Consider the following 25,673-nt stretch of genomic DNA (forward strand, 5'->3'; position numbering starts at 1 on the left):
CGTGTTTCGTCGCTAATAAAGCCGGCAGCCGGGTGAGCTGGACTACTGGTTTTGATGTTGGACCTAATGTGGTGAGATTCGGTGTTAGCGGGACTGTTTTCTGGGGTACTATTTTATTTTTGTGGACCGCCGCGCAATGACAGGGGCAGGGCCGCGAGGAGGTATCTGTCCTTGTCATATGACCGAGGCCCAGCAGCAGAGAGGAAACTTCAACAACATCCTGCATTCAGCCCTCACTTCTGCGCTACAAATAATATATCTATATATATTTAAAGTATTCCGATAGATCAATAGCTCAATTAATAGATTTGCTTTACAGTCTATGATAAAAAAAGTAAAATTATGCAGCCAGCATATTAATTTATTCAAAACAAACCCATCGATATGTATTAGAATTAAATTTGCAGACAGTAATTCGGTTTATAAACTTATGAGGCTCCAAAAAAAAAAAAGAAAGAAAAAAAGAAAAATACAATTGTAACAGCCAGATTAACCCTATTGAAAGGGCATTTATCAAAATATATGCTAGATTGCACAAGTTAGTGAATCTTAATGACTCACCGTGCTCATGTGACTTCCCTATGACAATAAGGTAGGCGAGGCAGAGCAAAAAAAAAAGTCTCTAATCTGTTTGATGATAAATTCTGAAAGTGAAACAACTGGTCGCCTTTAAACCAGAAATACCGCCCTTGATTTGATTGTCTGAGCCTTCTAGGTCTTAAAATATCGGCACGGAAACCCTATGTCTCCAGCAGACATCTAAAAATGTACTTATATATCGACATGTTGTTTTGTTCCTAAGAAAATTTAAAGGTTAATTTTAAAAATCAATAGGCATCAGTTTCCCTTTCATCTTTTGAGGTACTCGCATGGAAAAGCGTGTCAACATCTCTGATGAAGTTGTATTAAAGGTCTAAATTTTAAGAAATTTTAATGCAATATCATAATGAAAGATAATCAAATCCAACCTCTGAATGGTGTATTATTTTACTCTGAGGAAAAATAGTATAAAGGAAACTCAGTGGTGGCACAATTATTGCTAAGCCATACAATTTTGTTAGAAATAAATGTGAAAAATGAAGAAACCAACAGTATGCTAAATTTGGTTTGTGATTCAATATTATACTAAAGGTTAGTTCACCTCTTTTTTTTAAGCGCTGGACCAAATTAAAACAGCTCTGTCTATTCCAAGTCTTCCTTAACAATTAGCCCGGATTACCTCTAGATTAAATATGGATTTATTAATTTTTTCAGAATTTGAGATCTACTTTGTAAAAATCTCAATGATTGGTTTGACAATGATTTGTTAAAACACACCAGTTTCAGACCCTGATCTAAGAGCGTCACACCAGATGTGACCACCAAAATGTGAATAGGAATAAAAACTCCAGTTGTGACGCAATTAATGGAGGATAGAGGAGTTCAACAGGAAAGGTTCTGGGCCATTTTTCCTCTTTACCATTTCGTGCTTTTCTAGTTTTGGTCAATCCTTGCCTGACTTTTTGGGATTGTGAAACGCAGGTTCTGCACCGAACACGCATCTATTCATTCCCACCACAGGGACATTTCGTGCCCACTTTGACATCTGCCGATTTAAAGTCATTCTTTATACCCTTGCTCTTCTGTCAGGAAATGTTATAACTCAAAGACCATTTACCAGCAGGAGGTCACAAAGAGTTATTTCGGTTTGATCAGGGGTCAGAACCAACCTGGCAAAATGGGGACCGGGACTAAAATAAACGGAATTGTTGGGATCCAAAGTTTCCATAAAATAATATGAATATATTAAATTTTACATCAGACTTTAACATTTTATGTCCATCCCCATAGTTCCTGTAATACCAAACCATAAAGAATAAATTGATAGCTCATGGTACCTGTACTCTGGTATGAAATGGTCCATATAGGTAGGACAGGCGTCTGTAACCTTTCTGCTCCACAGAGCCATTTTCACCCTCCGTCCCCCTCAAGGAAACTCGTTTAGAGCCGCAAATGTTACAGGAAAAAAAATCTAATTTCTGATAACTATCTACTATATGAAATGTGTCATTTTAAAGAACCACTGTCATTGTTTAATCACTATTTTAGACTCATAATTAGCTTAATAAAAACGTTTGGCAGAAAGATGGATATTCTCATCTACCCCACCGCCCCCACATACACAATTCCCAACATAACAAGACATATAGATCTAAAAGAAAATATACTGGTACGTTTAAAACAATTCTGTTGTGGAAATTAAATGCAAATATTGAGTAAAAAAAACCCCGCAGCAACCAGTTATTACTATATTTAAATCTAAAACATTAGTTAGTTCTTCATTTTTAGCCAATGTTGTTAAGAGCTGCTTGTGACACCTGACCTAGGTTTATACGATGGAAGCAGGAAAAGATGAAACAGCAATGCCTTTTTTTTTTAAGAAATGGGGGTGTGATGTGGTGAAGGGGTTTATTGACCCAGAGTCCATCTACAGCGCCATTCAAAAGTATTCACCACCACCCCCTGGCTTTTTACCTTACTGCTGTACTACAACCTGTAATTCTTTTTTTTTTTTTTTTTGAATGGATCTGCACATAAACTATTGTATAAAAGAATTACATATTTTTTTTCTTGTTGTAAATTTAGCATGTGCATGCCCGCTTTGTTATGAAGCTCCTTAAAGTTTCCGGTGCAACCGCTTACCTTCAGAAGTCCCATAATTAGTGAAATGAAGTCCAACCGAGGACTCTAGTGTCTAGAGATCAGAGACCCGAGGTAACTCTGGAGGAGCTGCTGAGCTCCACAGAGACCGGAGGATCTGTTAGGACCACAATAAAGCTTCACTCTGTAGAGCTTTATGAAGAAATGACCATAAATAAATGAATTTAGTGTTAAAAATAAAAAAAAGGCATGTTTTGAGTTTGTCTGGAGGAAGGTGCTTTTTGGCCAGTGAGGAAAACCCGACATCCCATCAGCCCAAGAACATGTGGAGCAGTGGAACATGGCGGCGGCAGCATCATGCTGTGGGGATGTTTTCTCAGCAGCAGGGACTGGGACTCTGGTCCAAGGCGAGCTCAATCTGGGGTGAATACCTCAGCAAGCCACTGTACGTATAGATGGATCTCAGCCTTCTTCCAGAAATTCACATTTTTATCATTTAGAAAACTGAATAAGGGATAAAGCCTGGAAATGTATTTCATTAACTAAATGACCTTTTTCCCCCTTACAGTGTCGTTAAACATTGTTTTTCTAGGTATAGGTAAGTTTATGTAAAGAACAGAACATAATTCCTCAAAGTCAAGAATTTTGGACATGATGATGGCACTGCGGACGGCAGCCAGTGTGTTGGTGCGCTCTTTTTTGCTTTGTTTTACTGTATTCTTATCTTTTGTCTGCACCATCAATACCACGTCAAATTCCTTGTAAGTGCAAACCTACTTGGTGATTAAACTTGATTCTGATTCTGAAGAAGAGTGCTAGTGTAATTTACATGTTTGAAGAGGAGCGGGAAGGAGTAAAACGTATTTGATCCCACCTCTTTTCTTGTTTTAAATTATACAATAAGAGATAAACCATAATTCTCAGACTTTCTCATAAAAGCCATCAACAAAAAGGTGTATGATGCAACGCTGGAGCGTTCTACCCAGTGCATCCCAATAAGATCAGGACCTGGACTTAGACTTGGTCCCAGGAGTCCTCAGCCAGTCCTGGTTGGGTTTACTGGTCTGTTTTGGGCCTCTGTCCATGCGCAGGGACTAGCTTTACTTTAGCTTATAAAACAGCAACAATAAAACCCCCATCAAATGATACATTTCCACACCTTTTACGGCTGTGTAGGGAATCCCTAGTTGAATTAACATTTGATCATGGAGATCTCCTCTAAAACACCACCCTGAAGATCAGAAACAATAATTGCTGTAAACTTTGAAACTCTCAGTCACAACTAGCAAGTGGATTTTTGTTAAAGGTTGAACCTTTAGATCAAAACACACAAAACGAAAGCAAGTTTGTCCGTCCAGCATCCATCCAGGAGAGCACAGGCGGTGTAGTTCTCAGTTCAGACCACATGGTGGCAGCAGACCTTCCGAACTGATTTCCAGCTCTCTCCCCCCCTTTTTCAATTAAAGAAGTCCCCAACATGCTGGATTATTGCGAAAAGGAAAGAAGCTGCGTAAGTGAGCGGGGGTCGATACTGACGAGTGTTTTATTAGTAACACAGACATGGAGACAGAGTCGATAAGAAGCCGCTGTGAGCTTTGACGAAACTGACATTGTTCAGAAGGCATTTTTAAGATAGAGGCTCTTACAAATGAACCCATACAATCTGAGGTGGAAACAGAACAGGGGAGGCTGCCAAACAGAAAAAAAAAAAAAAAAAACCTGCAACAAAAACAAAAATAGGTGGCGCTTAAGTGCAATTTCCTAATGAGGGAAAATCAGGATGGCATTAAATGAGAGAGCAAAAAACGTCTTTAATGGGAGACTTCATTCAGATATGGAACAGCGGCGCGGCGCGGCGGGCCGCGGATCATTTACAAGCCATCTGCTTTTCTCACAATGTTTCAGTCTTATGTCAGCGAGTCCCATGAGGAGCTTTGGGGCAAAGAGTGATGACCCTGTCAGGGAGTGGGAGGAAAATATCTGCTCAGAAAACAAACCTAAAACTAAAAAAAAAAAAAAAAGGCCAGTGGATGTTTTATTCCAGCAAACGTTGCAGTAAATCTTATTCTTATGGGGCAGAGGAAAGTAGTACCTTTGAGATGAATGAATCAAATGCTGTCCGAACAAAAAGCAACGGTAACGTTTTTAGTTTTCTACGCTGCCTCCTTGATTCGCATCGAGAAGGAAAGACGAGGCGGCTGCAGAAGTGCAACGATGATGGCGGAGGAGAGGAAGAAATGATGCCGTAGAGTGGTCTGTGTTGCTGCGCTGATCCGCTTCCTTATCCCCCCCACCCCCCCCCAATACCCTCCAAAAAAGTTTAAAAAGGACTAACAAGCTCCAACTCACATGTACAAGCTTCTCTCCTTCCTCACAGTCAGTATCAGGAGCTATAAGGCAGAGAGGCTCCGTTTTGTTTTAGAAAAAAAATAATAATAAAGATTTAAGGAGGAAAAAAAACAAAAAAAACCAAAAACCAGCCGTCTCCCTCTCCCTCCCCAGTAGTTTTTGGGTCCTGGTGATCCCGTGCTGTTCATCCCGGGTTAGGCGCTCACCCCAACCCCCTCCCGTCTCCTGGGAATACGTCAGAGAGGGCTGGCGGGGTCGTCTGAGCGGGAACGGAGGGCGGGACGGAGCCCGGCACAGAGGAACAGGCGGCTCAGCGAGCCCCAGGCCTCTGCCTTCAGCCAATCACCAGAGCCGGTGCTGGTGGAGGTTTCTACTGAGGACGGAACGGACGTCGGCGGTGAACCTGCAGCACGGGGGGAGACAGGTGTACAACGGGACAGAAATTACCGAGACATTTTAGAGAACATTTTCATATCAAAATTAGGGCTGGGCAATATGGATTAAAAAATAAATCTCCGATTTTATCATACCAAATCCGATTAATCGATTTTTTCCCTCCTTTTTGTTTCATAAAAAGAAATTAAAGAAATTATTTTAAAACCTTGCTTTTTATGTCAAGCATTTCGTCAGAGAGTTGACTTGAATTCAAAGTGCAACTAAAAACAAGCTGTGAAACATGCTTGTAAAACAAGATGGCGGCCGTGCCATTATGAACAATGAAAATATAACAAAACATTTGCTGCTAGTGGTATTACACATTGAGCTAAGAACAGGCTTCACTACACTTGTGAACTTCAAACTAAGTTAAAAAAAAAAAAGTAAATAAGTAAATGAAGTACCTCGTATTATGGTAAAAAAAAGTTTCTACTTAACAATATTTTGACAATATATTTGCCTAAACATATATTCAGCATCACATGCTGTTCTCTTCATGGAAACCTAATGAAGAGAACAACATTGGCAAAATAAAATCCAGATTTTCCAAAAATGAAATCTTGAATTGTAAATTCGAATTAATCGATTAAATTGATTTATCGCTCAGCCCTAATCAAAATGTTACCTTTGAAGCTACTCTGCTCCTTTCGTACGTCTATAAACGAATTAACTAAAGGATTTCGTTCCTAGCGATGAATGCTAACCCTGACTAAGGCCAAGCGCTGCAGCTTACTGAGGCTGGATGGAAAACATCCGTTTACAAGTCTTGCCTCAGGTTCTCCGCTGCATTTGGGTCCGGACTTTGACTAGGCCGTTCCATCCCAACACTGCATGGACATGAACTTTAAGGTGAACCTCCAGCCTGGTCTCAGGGCGTTTGCAGCTTCTTGGTCTCAGTTTGAGGCCGTCAAAGAACGGCTGGGTTTATACTGAGAAGGCAGTTTGTTGCTGCTTTTAGTCCCAGATGTTAAAGGGGTTGAATCTTTTTCCCTCCCTAATTCTGCACTAATCTTTGTTAATCTGACCCAGAGAACAGAAACCGTCCGTGGCAGCTATATTAACGTAAACGTGGCTAACATGAGAAAGCAGATGAGGTTGGTCTCCAGCTCAAAGTGTTTCAGCTTTATTGTGTGTTTTACCTTAGCGCGTCCAGCATAGGCAGCAGGTTTAGAAGTGCTGTGTCACTAGGGTCGCTGAACCAGGACTTGATGGGTATTGCATTGTCTGCAGGGCAGAGAAACAGCCGGGGGGCCGAACATGTTAGCAATAATGATTTTACAACACAGGCTGAGCTTTAAGGCAAACAGAGACAAACTAAATATAAAGGTTATTATGAATGTGAAGGTTTAAATTCTCATCTTAATACTGTTCACATCTATCGGCACTCAGAGGCTACAATAAAAATAAACGTGTCTGGATCTGCAGATCCAGCGCTGATAAATACCGATTAGCACAGACGTTGACATTCTGTGCCAAAAGCACATGAAAACTACGGATATACTGAGCACAGACGCCTCCTCGGGGTTATTACTCCAATGTTTAGCTTTTATTTTGTTAATAAGGGTTTCTGTAGTTCCTTTGTGTGATAACTCTGTTCACACCGGCCCTGTTCTGAGGTCTGACCCGGGAAGACGGCTCTTATGAAACGCTCCAGCTCGTCCTGAAGACCTCCTCCTGAGCAGACAGCAGGTGTTGTTCTACTAGTAACATCATCACCTAGTTTGAGTTTTACTCAACAACAACAACTAGCCGGCTCCGTTTCTGCTTATTCCTCCACGCTGTGTCCTGACTCTAGCCTGATGGGAGTTTTGTGGGTGTAGCTGATGCTACTTCCCTCTAAAGCTGCTCCGTCACTGCAGACAAGGTGAGAAGGCAGAGGAGGCTCCCTTCAGCTGACGTTCTTTCAGCAGAAAAACATTTTGAACACCCAGCTGTGATGTAAAGCCACAGAGAAAACCAGGAGGTTGAGCGATATTGACTGAAAGCAGGTGAAAGTGGAGCTGCACTGCAGAACATTATGAGAACCCCTGTGGAAACTCAAGTGCCAGTGGCCCCAGTGGTGTCTGTATGACACTAGGAACAAAAGAGGTAAAACCTTAAAAAAATATGATTTAAATCATTTTAAACTTGCAGAATAAGGACTAAAATGAGCCAACATGGCGGTCTGATCAGCATCTAATGAAACAAAACCATCAACATTTTAAACTTCACTCTTCAGCCAAACATTCATGTCAACACTGCAAATGCAGGGTTCCTACAGCATAAGGCAAGTTAAATTCAAGACTTTTTAATGCCACTTGAAATAAAAAGTTAAGACCAACTTCACGATAAACAAGATAAACCTGGTTGCGACAACTTCACCCAAATGTTTATTTTAACATAAACCATTACTTTCTGGCCCAGTAGACATGTTTAAAATTTTGAAAAACATTCCATATAGGAAGAAAGCTAAAAACACACAAATTACAGATATATTTTTAACAGCTACTGAACTAATTCACAAACTTTGTTTTGTTCCCTACTAAAATAAACTATAAATCAGTTTTAAAAACCACAACATAACCAGTGCCAACCCTTTTTCCCAGCTATGGTCCGGCCGCAACAGTTTTTATTGGTTCCGCTATTGGGACGGAACCAATAATGGTTACATTGGTTACGTTCAGTAAATTAAAAAAATATATATTTGTGTCAATTATTTTACTGTTTGGTAAGGATTACAAAAATAAAATCCTACTTATGACCTGGTAACAATTTTAAGACCAAAAACCTCAAACCTTCACTCTTCAGCCAAACATTCATGTCAACACTGCAAAAACGGAACTAAATATAAGGAAAATGTTCTTAAAATCTGTGTTTTTTTCTTGATTTGAGCAGGTAAATCAGATGATCTGCCAATTAAAACAGGAACAATTCATCTCCATCATCTTATTTCAAGTGCAGTATGTCTAATTATCTTATTTTAGGGACCAAAATACTCATCCCATTGGCAGATAATCCTATTTACCTGCTCAAATCTAGGATATAAACACTAATTTTAAGAACATTTTACTTATTTTTAGATCCATTTTTGCAGTGAAGTAAGAAAATGTCACTGAACAGGTGGCGGTTCAGTTTCATGATGCCCATCATGGCCGTACTTTTCACTCCTTTCACACACGACAGCGCTTCAGTCCATCCCTCCATGAACACAGTGAGCTTTTCAGATCACGCCACCGTAGAGGAGACGAAGCCCCCTACAGGGAGGAGGTTCAGCACCTGGGGGCTCATTTAGAAAACTAAAAAAAAAACTAAAAAAAGTGTACGTACGTCAAGAAAAAAATGTACGGCAGAAAAATTCTGATTAATAAACCCAAGCGTTCGCTCACCAGCACAGCTGTACCTGAACGTTTGTGTACCAGGTAGCGCCTCCAGTTCTGCCCTCACCACAGCCAGATTTAACCATAAATGGTCGACCCGAAGCACCTCATGAATGTTAATGTGTGTTAAAATGGGTCAGCTGATTGTTTTTTTTTTTTTATGGTGAATAGCAGGATGCTACGCTAGGAATCTAAAGCGGCATTCTAGACAGTCACCATTGGTCAGAAAAGCGTTGATCGCTGAAACTGCGCTCCCTCCTAATTCTCCCGTGTGGATTTGACTGTTTCCAGCAATTAAAGGAATTACCGCACACATCGTCACAATTTCTTTGATTGCTTTTTGTGAAGCGAGCTCATGTGTAGTTACGAGTCACCAGTGCAAGCATGAACAACACCCAGGGTTCCTACAGCATAAGGCAAGTTAAATTCAAGAGTTTTTAAGACTTTTTAATGCCACTTGAAATAAAAAGTTAAGACCAACTTCACGATAAACAAGATAAACCTGGTTGCGACAACTTCACCCAAATGTTTATTTTAACATAAATCATTACTTTCTGGCCCGGTAGACATGTTTAAAGTTTTAAAAAACATTCCATATAGGAAGAAAGCTAAAAAACACAAATTACAGATATATTTTTAACAACTACTAAGAACTGAACTCACAAACTTTGTTTTGTTCTCTACTAAAATAAACTATAAATCAGTTTTAAAAAAACCACAACATAATCAGTGCCAACTCTTTTTCACAGCTATGGTCCGGCCGCAACAGTTTTTATTGGTTCCGCTATCGGGACGGAACCAATAATGGTTACATTGAGGCGTTCATTAAATTAAAAAAATATATAATTGTGTCAATTATTTTACTGTTTGGTAAGGATTACAAAAATAAAATCCTATTTATGATCTGGCAACAATTTCAAGACCTAAGAAAGACTGATTTAAGACATTTTAATGCCAATTAAGGCCTTAGTTTTATATTACAGAATTCAATGCCTTTTAAGACTTTTTAAGGATCCGCAGGAACCCTGTGCGCTTTTAAATGCTTATAATGGTGTCGATCTATAACTGAAGCTGATATGGAGAGAATTTGAAGGTCTGTGAGGAATCATCAAGCAGTTTGGCTGCAATTCACCACTTCTCCGTCTCCAGAACGAACGGACAAATTATTTTTTTAAGATCACCAACTTACGTACGTAAGTTTCAGGCCCCGTTTTGTGCGTAAGCAAGCTTTAAAAACGAGGCCCCTGGTCAGGCCGTGCACAAAGAGGGACTTGAGGCTAAATGCCTCCGAAACCAAAGACGTCCCTGTGGACTTCAGAGCCAAGGGAACCTAAAGAGACACAGCATGGACTTCCTGGGTCCCACCACGGTCCATTAACACCTCCCACCTGGTTAAAAAAAGTCCAGCACAGACCGTTTTCTCCTGAGGAGGCTGACGAAGGCTTTACACGAAGCTCTACAGGAGCTCAGCAGAGCGTTCTGTGTTACTGCAGCAGAGGCCGCTTCTCCAGCCGCACCGCTAACAGGAAAGACTTGACCCGTGTGATAAAAGCCGCACTGAGGATCGTGGGGGCTCAATCTATGACAGCCGGTTAAAAAAAAACAAAAAAAAACAAAAAACATTGCTGCAGAGCCCACTAACTCAGGAAATGGACCATTTATGCCCCGCCATCCGGGAAAAGATACAAACAAACAGAGACCAGCACAACTTCTAGCCCAGAGCCGTCACCTCCATCCTTCCCCTACAACCCCCGCCCCACACTCCTCCTCCCTAACACACACAGACAGGCATATATGTCCACTTTTTAGGATATTTGTCTTCTATTTAGGTTTTTTTGGTGCCAATAGTGACATTTTATTGTATCAAACACAAAAACCTTGAGATTCACTGTTGGGTGTAACGCCTGTGACTATAGCCAAAGTTAATGGCGTCAATCTAAAGCTACTCTGTGTTTAAAGGTCGTAAAGTTTTTGCATTTGAAAACATAATCCCATGTCTGCACTGCAAAAACAGAACTAAAATAAGTTAAATTTTTCTTAAAATTAATGTATTAGTACTTTATTTGAGTAGGTAAATAAGATAATCTGCCAATGGAATAAGATTTTTGCACTTTGAATAGGAAGAACTCATCTCCATCAACCTATTTCAAGTGCAGGATATCTAATTATCTTATTTTAGGATTAAAATGACTCTTTCCATTGGCAGATAATCCTATTTACCTGCTGAAATGAAGGACAAATGCACTAGTTTCGAGACAATTTTACTTATTTTTAGTTCTGTTTTCGCAGTGTGTGCAGATGTTCTCTCAGCATCTTATTAAAATAATTGAAACATCTAAAAAAGGTGTTTCAGCCTAAGAGAGCAAGTCTTACCTGGATGGCTTCGATAAGCACCAGGCGAGTTATCCAGGATAACAATACTGGACAGGTCGTCGTGTACGACAGACAGGTCTTTAATATAACTACCTAGATCCAACGTACAGTGCTGGGGGAGAGGCAAACAAAAGAAGACATGACGGAAGTGTGAGGAAGCATCAACGTTGTGTTGCAGATAAACGCAGAGCGAGCTGAGCGGTACCTGTCTGTAGTACCGGCGTTTCAGGATGTTCCTATTGTTGTCCAGCTTGTCTGCGACGGCCGAGCCGTAGATCTCCATGCTGGCTGTGAAAACCACCAGCTCATACCACTGGCTCACCTGTGTACACACAGCGTTCAGGGCGCAGAGTCACGTCTACGCTGAACAAATATTAGCTCATGGCATGGAGCGGAGCGGCATCGATGAAGCGCGACACTCACCACTTCTAGAAAGAAGTCCACATGCGGCCTTTTATGTACAAAGAATCTGACTGGATGCTTGTCTATGACGACCTGCGGGGGGGAGAGCAGACGCACAGATGTGGTTCAGAGGGACGGGAAGGAGGCGCGGGTTCGGTCGCAGGCCGGCCGGGCCGTCCTTACTTTGAGGATGAAGTCCGGCGGCGTGCCGGGTCTCACTGTGGGCCTCAGGACTCCATCGTGGTGAGAGTGGATCAGCGTCTCGTCCAGGTCCAGAACCAGGATCTTCCTCTTTACGGCGTCTGCGGGTTTACAGGAAACACACGGATCTGTGAGACACGGCCACGGAGACACGGCGCCGTTTAAAACCGTGGAAATTTAGATGTTAAACTGGAAAAGAAAACACTTAAGGGAAATGTGCTGTGATGTTTTTGTCCTTCAGCCACTTAAACACAAAACAGACTGCACACTGCAAAAACGGGTCTAAAAATAAGTAAAATGTTATTAAAGTTTGTGTATTTATCCTTGATTTGGGCAGGTAAATAAGATTATCTGCCAACGGAACGAGTAATTTTTACCCTTAAAATAAGATAATTAGACATCCTGCACTTGAAATAAGATGATGGAGATGAGTTGTTCTTATTTTATGTGCAAAAATCTTATTCCATTGGCAAATAGTCTTATTTACCTGCTCAAATCAAGGACAAATACACTCATTTTAAGAACATTTTACTTATTTCTAGTTCCGTTTTTTGCAGTACACGAAGACAGCTCTCCATATCCTAGTCGCTGCCCTCCTCTGGCAAGACGTTTTAATAAAGAAATTAAAATAAGTTCATATTTTACTGCTGTAGCATCCTCTCACATCTATAAAACTTCGGTGATTGTCTTTACGCCGCTGAAACCAAAGCTGGCCTCTTTGTCGTGACATGATTACACCCGAGGGAAACAGGAAGTCACGGTTACTAATCGAAGGTTTTTCTTACATACGCGGCGTTTAAAATCACAAAGAACGGTCCGGTTATGTTCATTTAAAGGAACCGTTAGTAAACGTGATCCCAGTGATTTAAGTGAAAACTAGTTTCGCTGCTCCAAACACGTCGTGTTTAATGTACAAATCCAGATGTTCTTGAAATGCGGCCAAACCCTGAAAAAGTTACTTTGAGCGTCTTTTACGTTCAATACGCCGACTTATAACGACGCGTTATAAGTCAGCGTTAAAGGTAAAAGACGCACCAATGTGTCGCTAGTCCGAACTTCTTTACCGAGCGGATAGTCGTAAAAAGGTTTAAAGAGAAAATTATTTTTATTCCTTCACCGATTTGGGAAAGGAAAGAAAAAAAAGTTCCCAAAACCAAACTGCAGATTATATTCTTGAAAACAACCATTTTTCCTGTTAAACATATGATTATTTTAAGTTACTATGAAGAAGGCTCACAGTGCGTTATACATAACGTCAATATTTAACCTTTCTATACCTTGTTTTTCTTATAAAAGAAAAAGAAATGAAACAATAAGGCAATAATTTACTAAAAATCAACATTGTTGGTTTATTTTATACACAATTTTTTTATTTTTCTAGTTTCTATTGAGAAAAAAAAGCTGTAAATTATGTTTTTTCTAAATAACGAGCTACAGTTTAAACCAAATTACTACGTCTGCCGTGTGATAGACAACCTCTCCCTCCTCATTTTCTGACATTAAATGAGCCCTTTTCTGTTTTATTTGTAGTTCTATTTGCTAAATGAAATTATCTCATTTGTGCATTACCTTTGTCAAAGTCAGAAGTTTACATACACCAAGACGACGACGCCTGTTACCGAACTGGGAAAGTGTAGATAATGATGTCATGGCTTTGAAGGCCTCTGATAGGTTAATCCCAGCACCTGTGCTTTAACGCAACACCTCAAACACACTGTGGCATGACGGAAAATCAAAATCAGGCAAGAGTTTAGGAAAAAAAGGGCGGATCAGCAGAATTCTGGTTCATCCTTGATTATAGTTCATTGGATGGCAGGAGGTGCCACATTCATCTGTTCAATTGTTATTTTCCAGGCTGCACAGCATGGAAAAGTCCAGCCAGCATAGTGTTAGACAAGAAGGGGGGGGGGGGGGGGGTTAGGGCCGGTCTTCAATAACCTCACCTTGATCCTTCGGTTTCAGCCAATTTTAGACCAATTTTGACTTCATCTTTTCTTTCCAGGGTTTCAGATTTTTTTTTTTGAAGAGCAATGGCGTCTTTGAAAGTTTTAGCTTTAGACCAGAACACCATACAGGGACCACCTAATTAGAAATGTATAAAGATATCAAGGGTCCACTTTTATTTTCACTTTGCATGCTGGAGGCATTATAAGTCATCCTTCCACTGCTATGCAGATGATCTACAGATCTTCTCTGCATGGCTGCAGTAATGCTCTCCATCCTCTGCTGGATTACATCACTGCTTTAACAGTGGTTGGGAGACAATTGTCTTGTTTCTAAAAGATGAAAAAAAAAAAAAAGACTGAAATGCAGCTTTTTGGGCGACAATGCCACTACATATGTCAGTGCTTTGAAGTTCAACCTAACAAAACAGTGTCAATAAATTTGGGGGTAAGGTTTTGAATGAGAACTTGACATAAAAAAAAATCAAATTGACTTTGTGGTCAGGACAAGTTTTTGGGTTTTCTGTAGCATCTTCTGGCCAAAGTTGAGCCTTTTTTACGAAGCCACTCGGGCTTCCATCAGCTCCAGACTCGCCTGGCGGGTCTTTGGAGTCGTCCTTGTAGTAAAGCCTTTGATGGATGTTCCCAGGACTAAATGTAAAACGATGGGGTGACCGGGCCTTGTTGTTGGTGGCATCCACACTCTGGAACCGGCTTCCTTTGGATCTTTGTGCCGTCGCTGATCCGGCCTTTTTAAAAGCAGATTGAGGATGTATTTGTTCAGAGAGGCTTTTATTGGTCCTTAGCAGATCCATTTTTAAACAGAATTATTTCCTTTTCTTCAATCCTGAGTCTTTTTATGATTTCATTGCTGAGTTTTGGTCTCCCTGTTTAGACTTGTTAATTTAATTTAGTATTTGTTTGTTGTTTTTTTTTACCAATAAATCAAATGAAAGACTGATTCTGTGTGCAGATGAGCGGGTTCTGGTGTGAACCGTGTGGCATGAACTCCGGTCCTTATGAAGATGCTGCTGGAACTGGTCCACAGTGAAAGGAGCCCTGCACTGATATGAACGCTAAGGCCATTCTGCAGGGAAGTAGCCACAGAAGAAAAAGAATGAGACACAGAGACGCTACGTTTGTTTTCAGACGTCCTGCGGTCTGATGACGCTGCACTGAAGGGTTGGAGGAAAAACCTGAGAAAACCATCCCAAGTGCGAAACATAAGCGGGGAAGCATCACGTTGTTTGGGTGCTTTGCAGCAGGAGGGACTGGTGCACTTCACAACATAGACGCCATCGCAGGGAGAGAACATTATGTGGAAACATGGAGCAACATCTTATCAACCAGGAAGATAAAGCTGGGGCACTAATGGGTCTTCCAAATGGACACTGACCAGGAGCATACCACCAAATTAGTCCCTTAAGGTCACAAAGGTCAATATATTGGAGCGGCCATAACGAACCCTTAATCCCAGGCTCTAAGAAAACTGGCGGGCAGAGCTGAAAAGATGTGTGAGGAAGGTGGTCAACAAACCTGACTCAGTTACACCAGATCAGTCAGGAGGAATGGGCCTTCTGGAAGGACACTCAAAACCTTTGAACCAAGTCATATAGTTTTAAAAGACAGATCTACCAAATTCTAACAGAAACGTACGTGAACTTCTGAATTTGAAGGAAGTTAGAAATTCTCCGTCTCGTTATTCTGTCCTAAATGTTTCGTCCGACTGAACGACGGCGAGGAACAACCGCTAAAGGTGTTTTTATTTTTTAATGAGCCCCCAACAAAGACTCAGACCCTCTGAGAAATTGAAAATAAACGGCATCCGGGATCCGGCTGCTGCACGGCTAACTAGAAACTTGCATGAAATATTGATGAGCAGGAAGGGGGGGGGAATAAAAGACGGGCCAAATTTGCTTCGTCCTTTGTAATTTAGAGGAGATTGCTTTATAATCTCTACGTTCTTTCACAGCTTCAGGACGACGTTACCTGCAGACTAAAAAGGCCGTTTATAATGTGCTTAGACTTATGATGAAACCAGACCCGGCGACGGGGAAAACGATGAAAAGGGAAGCGTCGAGTCAGCCGAGCCTGGACCCGACTCTGCGGCTGAGGTCAGTGCAGTCAGAGGGGAAGCCACGTTGACCTGAAACATAAGCCTTCCTCTAGGTCCGCTGCGCCGTCTCAATGAGCTCTGTCCTGACGGTCGTTCAGACCCACGCCCTCAGCCCTCCTCGCTAATCTGAGTGCTGCCCGCTCCCATCTGTGGAGCCTTTTCCCATTTCCTCAGGTCAGGGGAAATAAAACGCCGCCTTCTCCCCCACAAAATATGTGGAGGGAAACGTTTCTCTGCACGTTCAGATCCGCGCGACAGATCCTCAGGAGTGCTGCGCTGCAAAAAGGAAACTAAAAGCACGTAAACGTTTCTTGAAATGAGTCAATTTGTCCTTAAACTGCGCAGGTAAATAAGATTACCTGCTAATGGAGCGAGTGTTTTGCCCCCTAGAATAAGATTATTAGATATCCTTCACTTCAAATAAGATGAGTTCTCCCTATTTTTATGCAAGAATCTTATTGCATCGCGTTTCTTATTGGCAGATCATCTTTTCCTGCTCAAATTAAGGACAAATACGCTCATTTCAAGAAAACTTTTACTAACTTTTAGCTCCATTTCTGCAGTGAAGCTGCACTTCAAAAGGGAACTAAAAGTACAATTTTCTTGAAATTCGTGTATTTTCCCTTGATGTGAGCAGCTAAATAAGACCATTTGCCAATGGAATAAGATTTTTGCACTTAAAATAAGAACAATTCATTTCCATCATCTTATTTCAAGTGCAGGACATCTAATTTTATTTTAGGGGTCAAAATACTCATTCCATTGGCAAAAAGCTTTATTTAGCTGCTCAAATCAAGGAAAAATACACTAATTTCAAGAAGATTTTGCTTATTTTCAGTTCCCTTTTTGCAGTGTGTCGTCTTTGCACCATAAACAAAACAAAATGCGGCGTCACTTTTACTTTCCTGGGTCGACGTGGAGCAAAACAGCTCATGAGCTGAACTACAGAAGGATGGAGAGTTTCCTGAAGCATCTGGGAGAGGAAAAGACCTCGAACAATCTGATCCACCGTGGAAGACAAAGCAATGCCGGCGAGGGTACAAAGACATGATGGCGGAAATCAGCTCTAAACTAAAAGAAAGTGGCTGAATTGGTGCAACTGCGGCAAACTTCTTTCTGCACAATCATCTCCTCCTCGACAAACTGGTTTAACTCCTTAACTTTCCAGTGAAGAAATGATTGTCAGTGCGCTCCCTGGTGCCCTGACTGAACCAACAAAACATGCTGCGCTGTTCCCAGAGACTGGCGGACCTCGCTGCATGCTTCCACAGAGGCTCGTCTTGTTTTGGTTTGCACAGAGAGAGAGAGAGAGAGAGAGACAGAGAGAGAGAGACAGAGAGAGAGAGAGAGAGAGAGAGAGAGAGAGAGAGAGAGAGAGAGAGAGAGAGAGAGAGAGAGAGAGAGAGATTAAGGCAAAAACAATCATGTACTCACTGAGTCTGTTTCTGGAGATGGGCGATAGGGGCAAAATGTCATATCGCACCGTCTGATACTGGATTATCTGAAAAGGAACGAGGCAAAGCAGACAGTCAGTACGCAGCAGACACACACAGGATATACAAAAGAGTGAGCCATGATGAGATAACTGTGACAAGTTTCAAAATAACTCGTGCATCAATGCGAGCATCTGACTTTTAAACTCCTCCCGGTTTTCTACCTGTATCCTTTATTTACAAAATTATTGGCACCCCGGGCACAAAGGGATGCAACACGCCCTAAAAATAAATTAATCTTTTATTGCAGCAGCTTAATCTGGCACTGAAAAGCTAAAATGGGTCATCAGTCCTGCAGGACCGTGATCAGACGAGTCCACAGACCCGAATCCTCTAGACAGGCTGGTGGAGGAGACGACCTAGGAGCCTAGATCTGCAGCATCTAGACGCCCCTTCACGCTCCAACCTTGTGGAAAGTTAACCACTAAAGGCCCCCCAGCTGTGTAGAAAGTGTTAACAGCCAATAATGCTCCGCAAAACCAAAAAAAAAAGCAATCATTGTGACTTTGCTTTACAGCCAGAGCTGCAGGTCGTCAGGGGGGGAAAAAGCGTGACTTTGATGCTAATGGCAGACCGCAGCGGTGATGATTACGCTTCCCTCATGTTTCCCCCGACTCGTCTCTCTGTCCCGTTCCCACAAAGCCCCCCCCCCCCCCCCCCCCCCCCCCGCCGGCCTTTAAACAGCTGTAAGATCTGGGCCACTATAAATATACATGAGGTGTGTTAGGGTGCCGGGGGGGAATATCATATGCTGCCAAACATCGCATCCATGCGTGCTCTGCGATAATAATCAATACTCTGAAAACATCTCGCGTCGCTGAAGACGTCAACGAGAAACAAAAACAACGAAACGCTTCAGGATTTTACTGGAAAACTGCGACGAGGACAACGGATAGGCTTCCCGCTTTCGCTCAGATTCAACGTCCCGCCCAGAAAATGATTCCCGTCCGGTGTGGGCGTTGAGATTTAAAGGGAGAACGGCCTTAATTGACAAACCCTGGCCGGGGAACAGCTAGCAGGACGCCCTGTGTGGTTCTCAGCGGTCAGACGGGCTCACGCCGCGTCAATAAGTCGGGTCTATTCAGGGAAGGTCATTTAGGGGTTTAAAGGCATACTATGCAACATTTTTCAGTTAATTAATGTGTTCCATACCGTTTTGGATGATTAAATGAGTCATTTCAGGTCGAACAAAGGTTTTCTCGGCCGCCCTGGTGGTCTGTGGGGGAAATACCGCACTTGTAGCCCTCGGCCCGCACCCACGGGCTCAGAAATCTCGTGCAAGACCGCGAGAGTCGGTCTTGCTTTACGGCGAGAACTCCATGTATTTTTGCCCTGCCATTCACTATGTGCATGCGCGAAAGCAACAACAAAGAACCGCGTGTTAACGTCAAATAAACATGCAAGCATATCCAGTTTTATTATTATTATTTTTTTGAATGTTGGTGAGACGCTACTGCGGCGACCGCCTCGCCAAGATAGCGCTGCAAGAAGCTTGATGTTCATACCTTCACTGTTAGTCATTGTTTGTACTGCCGTTTTTTCCACTTTTCGTTGCGTTCGCCTGTCTGCTAAGTTCAAAACAACCGCGCCTGGCTTGAAGGAGAAACCAGAACAGCTGAGCATCTTTACAACAGTGCACTTTTACTTTCGCCCTCTGGGGGGAGCCTCGCTGGAAAATCAACCCCGGTTGCATAGTATACCTTTAAGGACAGAGTTTATTTTTTATTAAATCAGTACAGACCCCAACAAGGAGCCTTCTTCGTCTCAGTCTGGGTAAGGAGCTCCAAACAATACCAATGTGCAGGTCTGCCCCCGTTATGAAAAGAAATTACCTTTTTTTGGGCTCGTTTTAATGGACGCTCAGTATTTTGTCCAGCATTATTTGGACCAGATGAAGATACTGGCGTTAATAAGACAAGATAAAGGCATTTCTCTCTCGTGAAACTTGCCTTTGAGCTGCACCGGTAATCCCGATCACGCAGCAGAGCGGCGTAATCAAATTAACTTCAGTAATGGAGTCTGCTCCTCCCTCCCCCGGTAACTTTCTCGCTCTGCTCCAGTGACGACCCTTCAGAGCGGCACTACTGCACCAGGGGGCTCTGCTCTTTTCCCTCCACGGCTATTTTTAGCCCTCCAGCTGTCGGCGGGGCGGGCGTCAGCGCAGCAAAGAAGACACGAAGCCATCAGGAGGAGAGGGGCTCCCCTTCCTCCTCCTCCTCCTCCTCCTCCTCCCTGGCAGTGAGCTCAGGGCAGTGAAGCCTCGCCTGCATCTTTCTGCACCTCCGACTAGAGCCCAAGCCTCCAGAGTCAGGCTGACCACCGTTCCTTCCTACGTAATTGAGGTGGTTATTTTACCCAGATCCAAAACCCATCCCAGGTATGGAGGAGTCAGGAGTCCCAGAAGGAGACCCGACTCCTGACATACAGGTGGCGCCACCAGCCACACCCGTCATTCACGTTTTCAGGGTTGGCACAACACCAACGTTTTAAAATCGACATCCAATGCTGAGGAAAACGCTGCAACATTCTGCTGAAGCCACTAGTTAAGAGCAAAATAAAATGTTGTCTTATTTAGGGCTAAACCAAATAAGCAGGAAACGATTCAGGCCTCATTTGGAAAAATATATATTTTAGAACAGTCCCTTTCCTGGTTGGCAAAACAGTAGATAAAGGCTTACTATAATAGCCTTTATGGATGTGGCACTTTTTTTGGCACTAGTGGCCGTTATTGCGCCGTAATCAGACAGGAAAGTGTGTTTTTTTTCTACCAACCGAACCTCCAGACGGCTGCGCCTTTGTCTCAGAGGTGCAAGCCTTTTATTTGATCACAGTTGCTCATCTTTAGCGTGCCGCTCACGTTATTAGAAACACATTTTACAACAGAGGGACAAATAAAGGTTCTTTCTAGACTGAAATAAATTATTTCCAAATAAAAAAATTAAAAAAAAAAAAACATGGATCTGGGGCATACAAAATCTACACAGTGACAAGAATCTGCTCCATGCAAATGTACCCAGCAGCAGCATCACTGTAACATTTCTGCCTCTCAGGTAATTTAGTGGAACAAGTTCTACAGCCGTACGAATCGACACAGGGAAATGTTAATCGGCGGACGGATCAGTCTGCTGCTAAATAGTTACACCCCCCATTACTTCTCCATTGAGTTGTGAAGCTATTGGAAGCTAATTAGCTGTGAGGCTAACGCTAACGCTGGTTTGTGCTAACGTCATAGGGTTAGCTTACAGTCCAGCAGACTTACTACTTCACTGCTGCAGAGAGAGACAGGAGCTTTACTGACCTTTTTAAGTCGCCTTCAATCTAGAGACGCACCGATGTCTGCTCCGATATCGACTAATTAGCTGGACTGGCTATGGGATGAATGACGGTAACCAGTCATTTGTTTTTTTTGGTTTTTTTTATAAATTAATATCATACACAGCAATACGGTTACGCCGATCTAGTCACTCCATTTATATGTTTGCAACGCCGCTTACGTCGTAACGCCAAGCAGCTAGCGGTGAGCAAACACAGAGCAACATGGAGCGAGCGCCGCACCGAGCCCAGTCGACTATGTGGAAACATTTCAAACTCGATACGCCAACAAGTCCGACCGCGGCACAAAAGTCGTGAGCGGTGGTGAGAAGGTTGGTAAATTCACCGCCACAAACTTAAATAAGCACCGCGCTAAAGAACACGCCGATTACGTCATGCCCGATGCCTTCACTCAAACGGTTTATTGATCCGACAGTAATATCAGATCCGTATCGGCCGGTACGCTCAGCCCAGGTATCGGTATCAGAAAAAAACTGGACCTGTGCGTCTCTACTTCAAACACCAGCGTTGTACGGTGTTTGTGTAGCTAGCATGCGCCGTCCTTTGGCATTTAGTTATTTTTTCCGTTATTTTTAGTTTTTTTTTTCTGGATGTCCTCTAGACGTTAGCACAGTTTAAACTCCCAGCAGCAGCTCGTTGCTTTGCTCAGGTCAGCGGCTGCTCAGAGAGAGCAGCTGAAACGCCACAGATTCGACTTTATGACGATCAAACCAAAGCGCCTAGCTTATGAAGCCAGAGAGCAACGTCTTTGACGCTCCTAATTACTGCAGTTTGTTTCAGGCCCAATTATCACCAATACAGATGTGGCAGATCGGAAAGTAGTCTGCATGCAAGCGGGCTACGCGTTGAGTCAGATGTCTGATCGGAGACGAACGATAAAGCTTTGCCCGTTTTAATCCGCCGTGTCTTTGCAGACGCCCAAAGATATATGGCACAGATTTTAACTAAGTCTCACAAAAATGCCTTTTACTCGTTGGCCGTCAAAACTAAAATCTCAATCCGGACATAAAAGGAAAGAAAAAAAAAGGAATGATTTGCTTTGAGCTCTGAGATGATATCTTTGCACCAGGGCATAACTAAACAAAGCAGTGAACTTCACTATAATTTTAACAAAAACAAATAATTGATGGAAAATCAATCCGTTGTCAGAATTACTGCATTTAAACTCTATTTTTAAACGACTTCATTCACGTTCAGACTAAAGCAGTTCTGTTTGGATCAGGCACTGCTGCCATAATCACGCCGCACACCTTTATCTCACCGCGCAAGATGACAACCAAAACCATTATTCAACACCGATGTCCGAAAGATTAGCAAACGACCGCCTCGCCACTCGCCGACAACACAAAAGAGTAGTGTGAGTGGGATTAATCTCTTAATCCAATAAGGATCCGAATTTTCGGCTCAGGTCCGCGTTGGCAAACCGAGGGAGCGACTAGTGGGTTTCTAAAAAGAAGGTTATAAACTACTCTGAAGCGATCCAGGCAAATATTTGACAGGGTCTATCCCGGGATGAGATCCAGCCTCTGAGCTGGACGGAGAGGAAGGAGCGGGGGGGAGACCCGGTAGCTCTCTCTGCGTGGACATAATCCCCCTGGGAGCGGCCGGAGCGTGGACCCAACTCCTCACCCCGGAAAGAGTCTCTGCCTGGCAGTAAACTGCAGCTGCCTGCCTGAGTCCTCTCATGTTACACCGCAGCACCTGGGAATTACGTCCCCGCCCCGTAACTTCCCTCACGTCACACGTCATCTGGAGTTTCTGCTTTTTTTGTTTTTTTGGGGTGGAGGGGACGAGATTAAGAGGCAAAACCGCAGCTTCCTTAAAGAAGTTTTAACACTTAAACGCGTACGCAGAGTTTTGACTTTGCACCGCGGGCAGACGGACCAGTCAGTAACGCGGTCCTCTAGATAAGACGTGAAACGATCAGCTAATCAATGACGTGATTGGCTCACAGAGCGGACGCCCTGGACGGGTTTTCACCAAAACAGATGTAAAACTTTTATTTTTGCCTTTCACGACGGACAAAACGACTCTCCGGGGTCCAGCGTTACATCCCAGATGTTTAGTCTGGATTTTATTTAGTAGTTGGACTCGATGAACACTAATAGTTGGAATATACTCTTGATTAGCTGTTTAAATTATCTTAATAAAGATGCAGCAAAAAATGAATAATGCACAGGTCTGATTTAGCTCTGAACTACCACCTTTTTAAGTCAATAATGTATCAACCAAGAGTATTTCTGAAGGTCAAAAACACCCATGTTTATTCTCTGATGCATAAATAACCAATAATCTGGTAATTTCTTCATGTTCTGTTGGATTTTATTTAAAAAAAAAAACAAACCTGTAGCATCTTTCTCTAATGTGCTATAGTTGTAAGAATAATAAAATATACATATTAAGAATCTGCAGGTCAGCGCTCAAACAAATGTGCTGTTGCTTACCCTTCTTATTCTCTGCGCTTCTATTCGTGTTTTGTTGACAATTTGCTCGTATTTGGAACAAAAAAGAAGAAGTGCTGTTCTTTTAATCTTTGAACTGTTTTAATGTCGTTCCTTTTAGGTTTGATCCTCTCAAATGCTACACGACTAAAAAACTTTGGTGTTTATTCGGGTTTTAGACTGCTGGATTAAGCAATCAAGTTTTTTTTTTTTTTTTTTTCCAGACCGATACCAATTTACATTTTACTTTGAGGAAAACGCCTTGCTTTTTTTGTTGTTCTTGCATTTATGAATAAATTGTGATAAGAATATATAATAAAAAGCCAGGAGAAAAAGAAGGTGTGCATTTATTTCTGCCTTACTTTTGACAGAAATTGACGATTCAGTATATTTTCCCCTCCCCTTTTATGAGATATTTAATAAGCTCCATGATGTGAATCAAAGCACAATGGTGGAAGGCTTTCCTTTTGATGCATTTATTATTAATATTATTATTTTATTGTGAATTTTCAGCACCTAACCTGCAGATCACTGATCCAGGCCTACTGCTGGACAGCATGAACCAGACCACAGTCTGAATGGGGTCATTCACTACATAATAAACGAGGTTATTTAAAATGACTTGTCAGGCTATAGTTCCACTAAAACTATTAGGTAATCAGGGCTTTTCTCCTTTAATTTCTTCAGCGTTACGCCACCTGGCTTTAACGACGGCGTGGCCCAAAATGCAAACTGGGTGGTTTTTGTTTCTTTGTTTGAACTTTTTGCAAATAAGCTGTGATTCTCCTCAACTGAGCCGTCAATTTAGGTTTAATCAACCTGCAGCTAAGTTAAGGGAAGAACATGTCCTGATCATGCAGGCAGAAAAAACTGTTATTTATTTTAAAAATAGAGCACCGTGAACAGAAAGTAAAACTTAATCTCACTGTAGAGAGACTGTGCAGTTAAAGGGTTTATGTGCACTTTGGCATCATGTGTAACATCTTACATAATAACCCTCGTGTTGTAAATGTGTTTACACCTTCTCACCCAGTGGACAAACAAATTAATAACGTGTTTTTTTTTTTTTTATATAAAAATAAATAATAAAAAGCTGACTGATGGCCATCTGAGGTGGGGGGACAATTAATCGTATCGTGGACAGAAACGAGGAGGAAGTGTGTCTGGTGGGTGTCGCGCAAACCCCGGCCATGGGGCTCCCACGTCCCAGCGTGCCCCGCGCCCACGGCGCCGCTCACCGTTCTCAGGTGCTTCCTGAGGATGTACATGATGAAGCCCCATATCCTCGACGTGACGCTGAGGAAGGTGCGGATGCCGAGGAGACACTGCCGGGTCTTCAGCATGTTGACCGGCACACAGAGAGACCCACGCAGCAGCAGGTCCGCTTCGACTCTCGGAGGGATAATGGAGCACGCCGGCGTGGCCGAGGGGGCTCCGGGGGATGCAGCGGCGACTTTTAACGCGCTGCTCCGGCGGCGGCAGCAGGAAGAAGAAGAAGAGAAGGAGGAGGAGGGGGAGAAGAAAAACGTAAAAAAAAAAAAAAAAAAAATCCGCCGAAATTAGCGGCTTCTACTAACAAAGAGGCTTTTTTCTTCGCACTTGTGTCGCGGCTGGCTTCAGTCCCGGAACATTATGGCAGGAGCGGGCAGAGGTGGAGAAGAAGCCGCCGCGGCTCGCCGTGTGCGGCGCAGCGCAAACCACCGTTAGCCGATGTATCCGCGGAGCTACTGCTAGCTCGACGGGGTGACCACCTTGAAGCCGAGGACAAAAATACCCCCAAAAAGCCGAGAAGCCGCTCGCTGACAGGCACCGCTGCGACGTGGCTTCGCTCCGTGCGGCATCCGAAGAGAGGCGCTTGAGTGAAAGTGGCCCCGAAGTCCAGCCAGTGGGCTTAAAATCAGTTTGTAGTCCACTGGAAGTCCGGAATGAAGCTGCGAGCCGCCATCGCCGCCTTGCCGTCACTTCCGCGAGGAGCTCGACGACGGACGGCGCGGCCGCGCGCGTCGCGTCCACGTGGAAGGAAAACACACCGGCGGGCACGAGCGAGGGCGCCGAATCATAAAGTTAGTAAAGATTAACCAGATATAGAGCAGCGTTTTTGATGGCCTTTTAAAAGTTTACAATTTTTATGCCAGCCGCCTTTAAGCAGACCCACAACACGCCGCAGGAATTTGTAAAAAAAAAACGACGTGGCTGAAATTTTGTTTGACAGTGACAGTAGCACAATCGGAGGCAATCAATCCCCTGTGATTCCAAGTTGTAAAACAATAAAAAAGTAAAAAGCCTTCTCCAGATTGCTCAGGTTTTTTTTTTTTTTTTGGTGGACACGTTTACCTTATTAAAACATGATTCTGATTTTATGGAAAAAGTAAACTCTTGTTGGGCTTTTAGGTTGACTTCAGAAATTTAGGATTATATATTTGAGATTGTATTTTGTTTTAAATTGATTGCATCTATCTTTTTGGCACTTTTCATTTTGGCCTAACATTTATTTTCAAATCATTTTATGTTTTCTTATTTGGCTGCTGTTTTGTCATGTACCAGCTGTATTATTTATGAGGTCAGTGGTGCAGTATGTGGCACAGTTGCTT

The 25,673-nt window shown here is 42.7% G+C and overlaps 1 protein-coding gene across 1 annotated transcript; it reads right to left on the reverse strand.

The window, feature by feature from the left end:
- Positions 1-4,155: 4,155 nt before the first annotated feature.
- Positions 4,156-24,635, reverse strand: ctdnep1a (CTD nuclear envelope phosphatase 1a). Its single transcript, XM_036146438.1, has 8 exons — positions 24,321-24,635; positions 17,250-17,316; positions 11,739-11,857; positions 11,577-11,648; positions 11,359-11,475; positions 11,154-11,265; positions 6,564-6,648; positions 4,156-5,392 (listed from the first exon to the last, which is right to left on the reverse strand). Exons 1-8 carry the CDS (start codon positions 24,423-24,425, stop codon positions 5,332-5,334), a joined length of 738 nt encoding a protein of 245 aa, XP_036002331.1. The 5' UTR covers positions 24,426-24,635; the 3' UTR covers positions 4,156-5,331.
- Positions 24,636-25,673: the final 1,038 nt, after the last annotated feature.

This window comes from Fundulus heteroclitus, chromosome 14 (genome assembly GCF_011125445.2).
Source record: "Fundulus heteroclitus isolate FHET01 chromosome 14, MU-UCD_Fhet_4.1, whole genome shotgun sequence".
Taxonomy (NCBI): Eukaryota; Metazoa; Chordata; class Actinopteri; order Cyprinodontiformes; family Fundulidae; genus Fundulus; species Fundulus heteroclitus.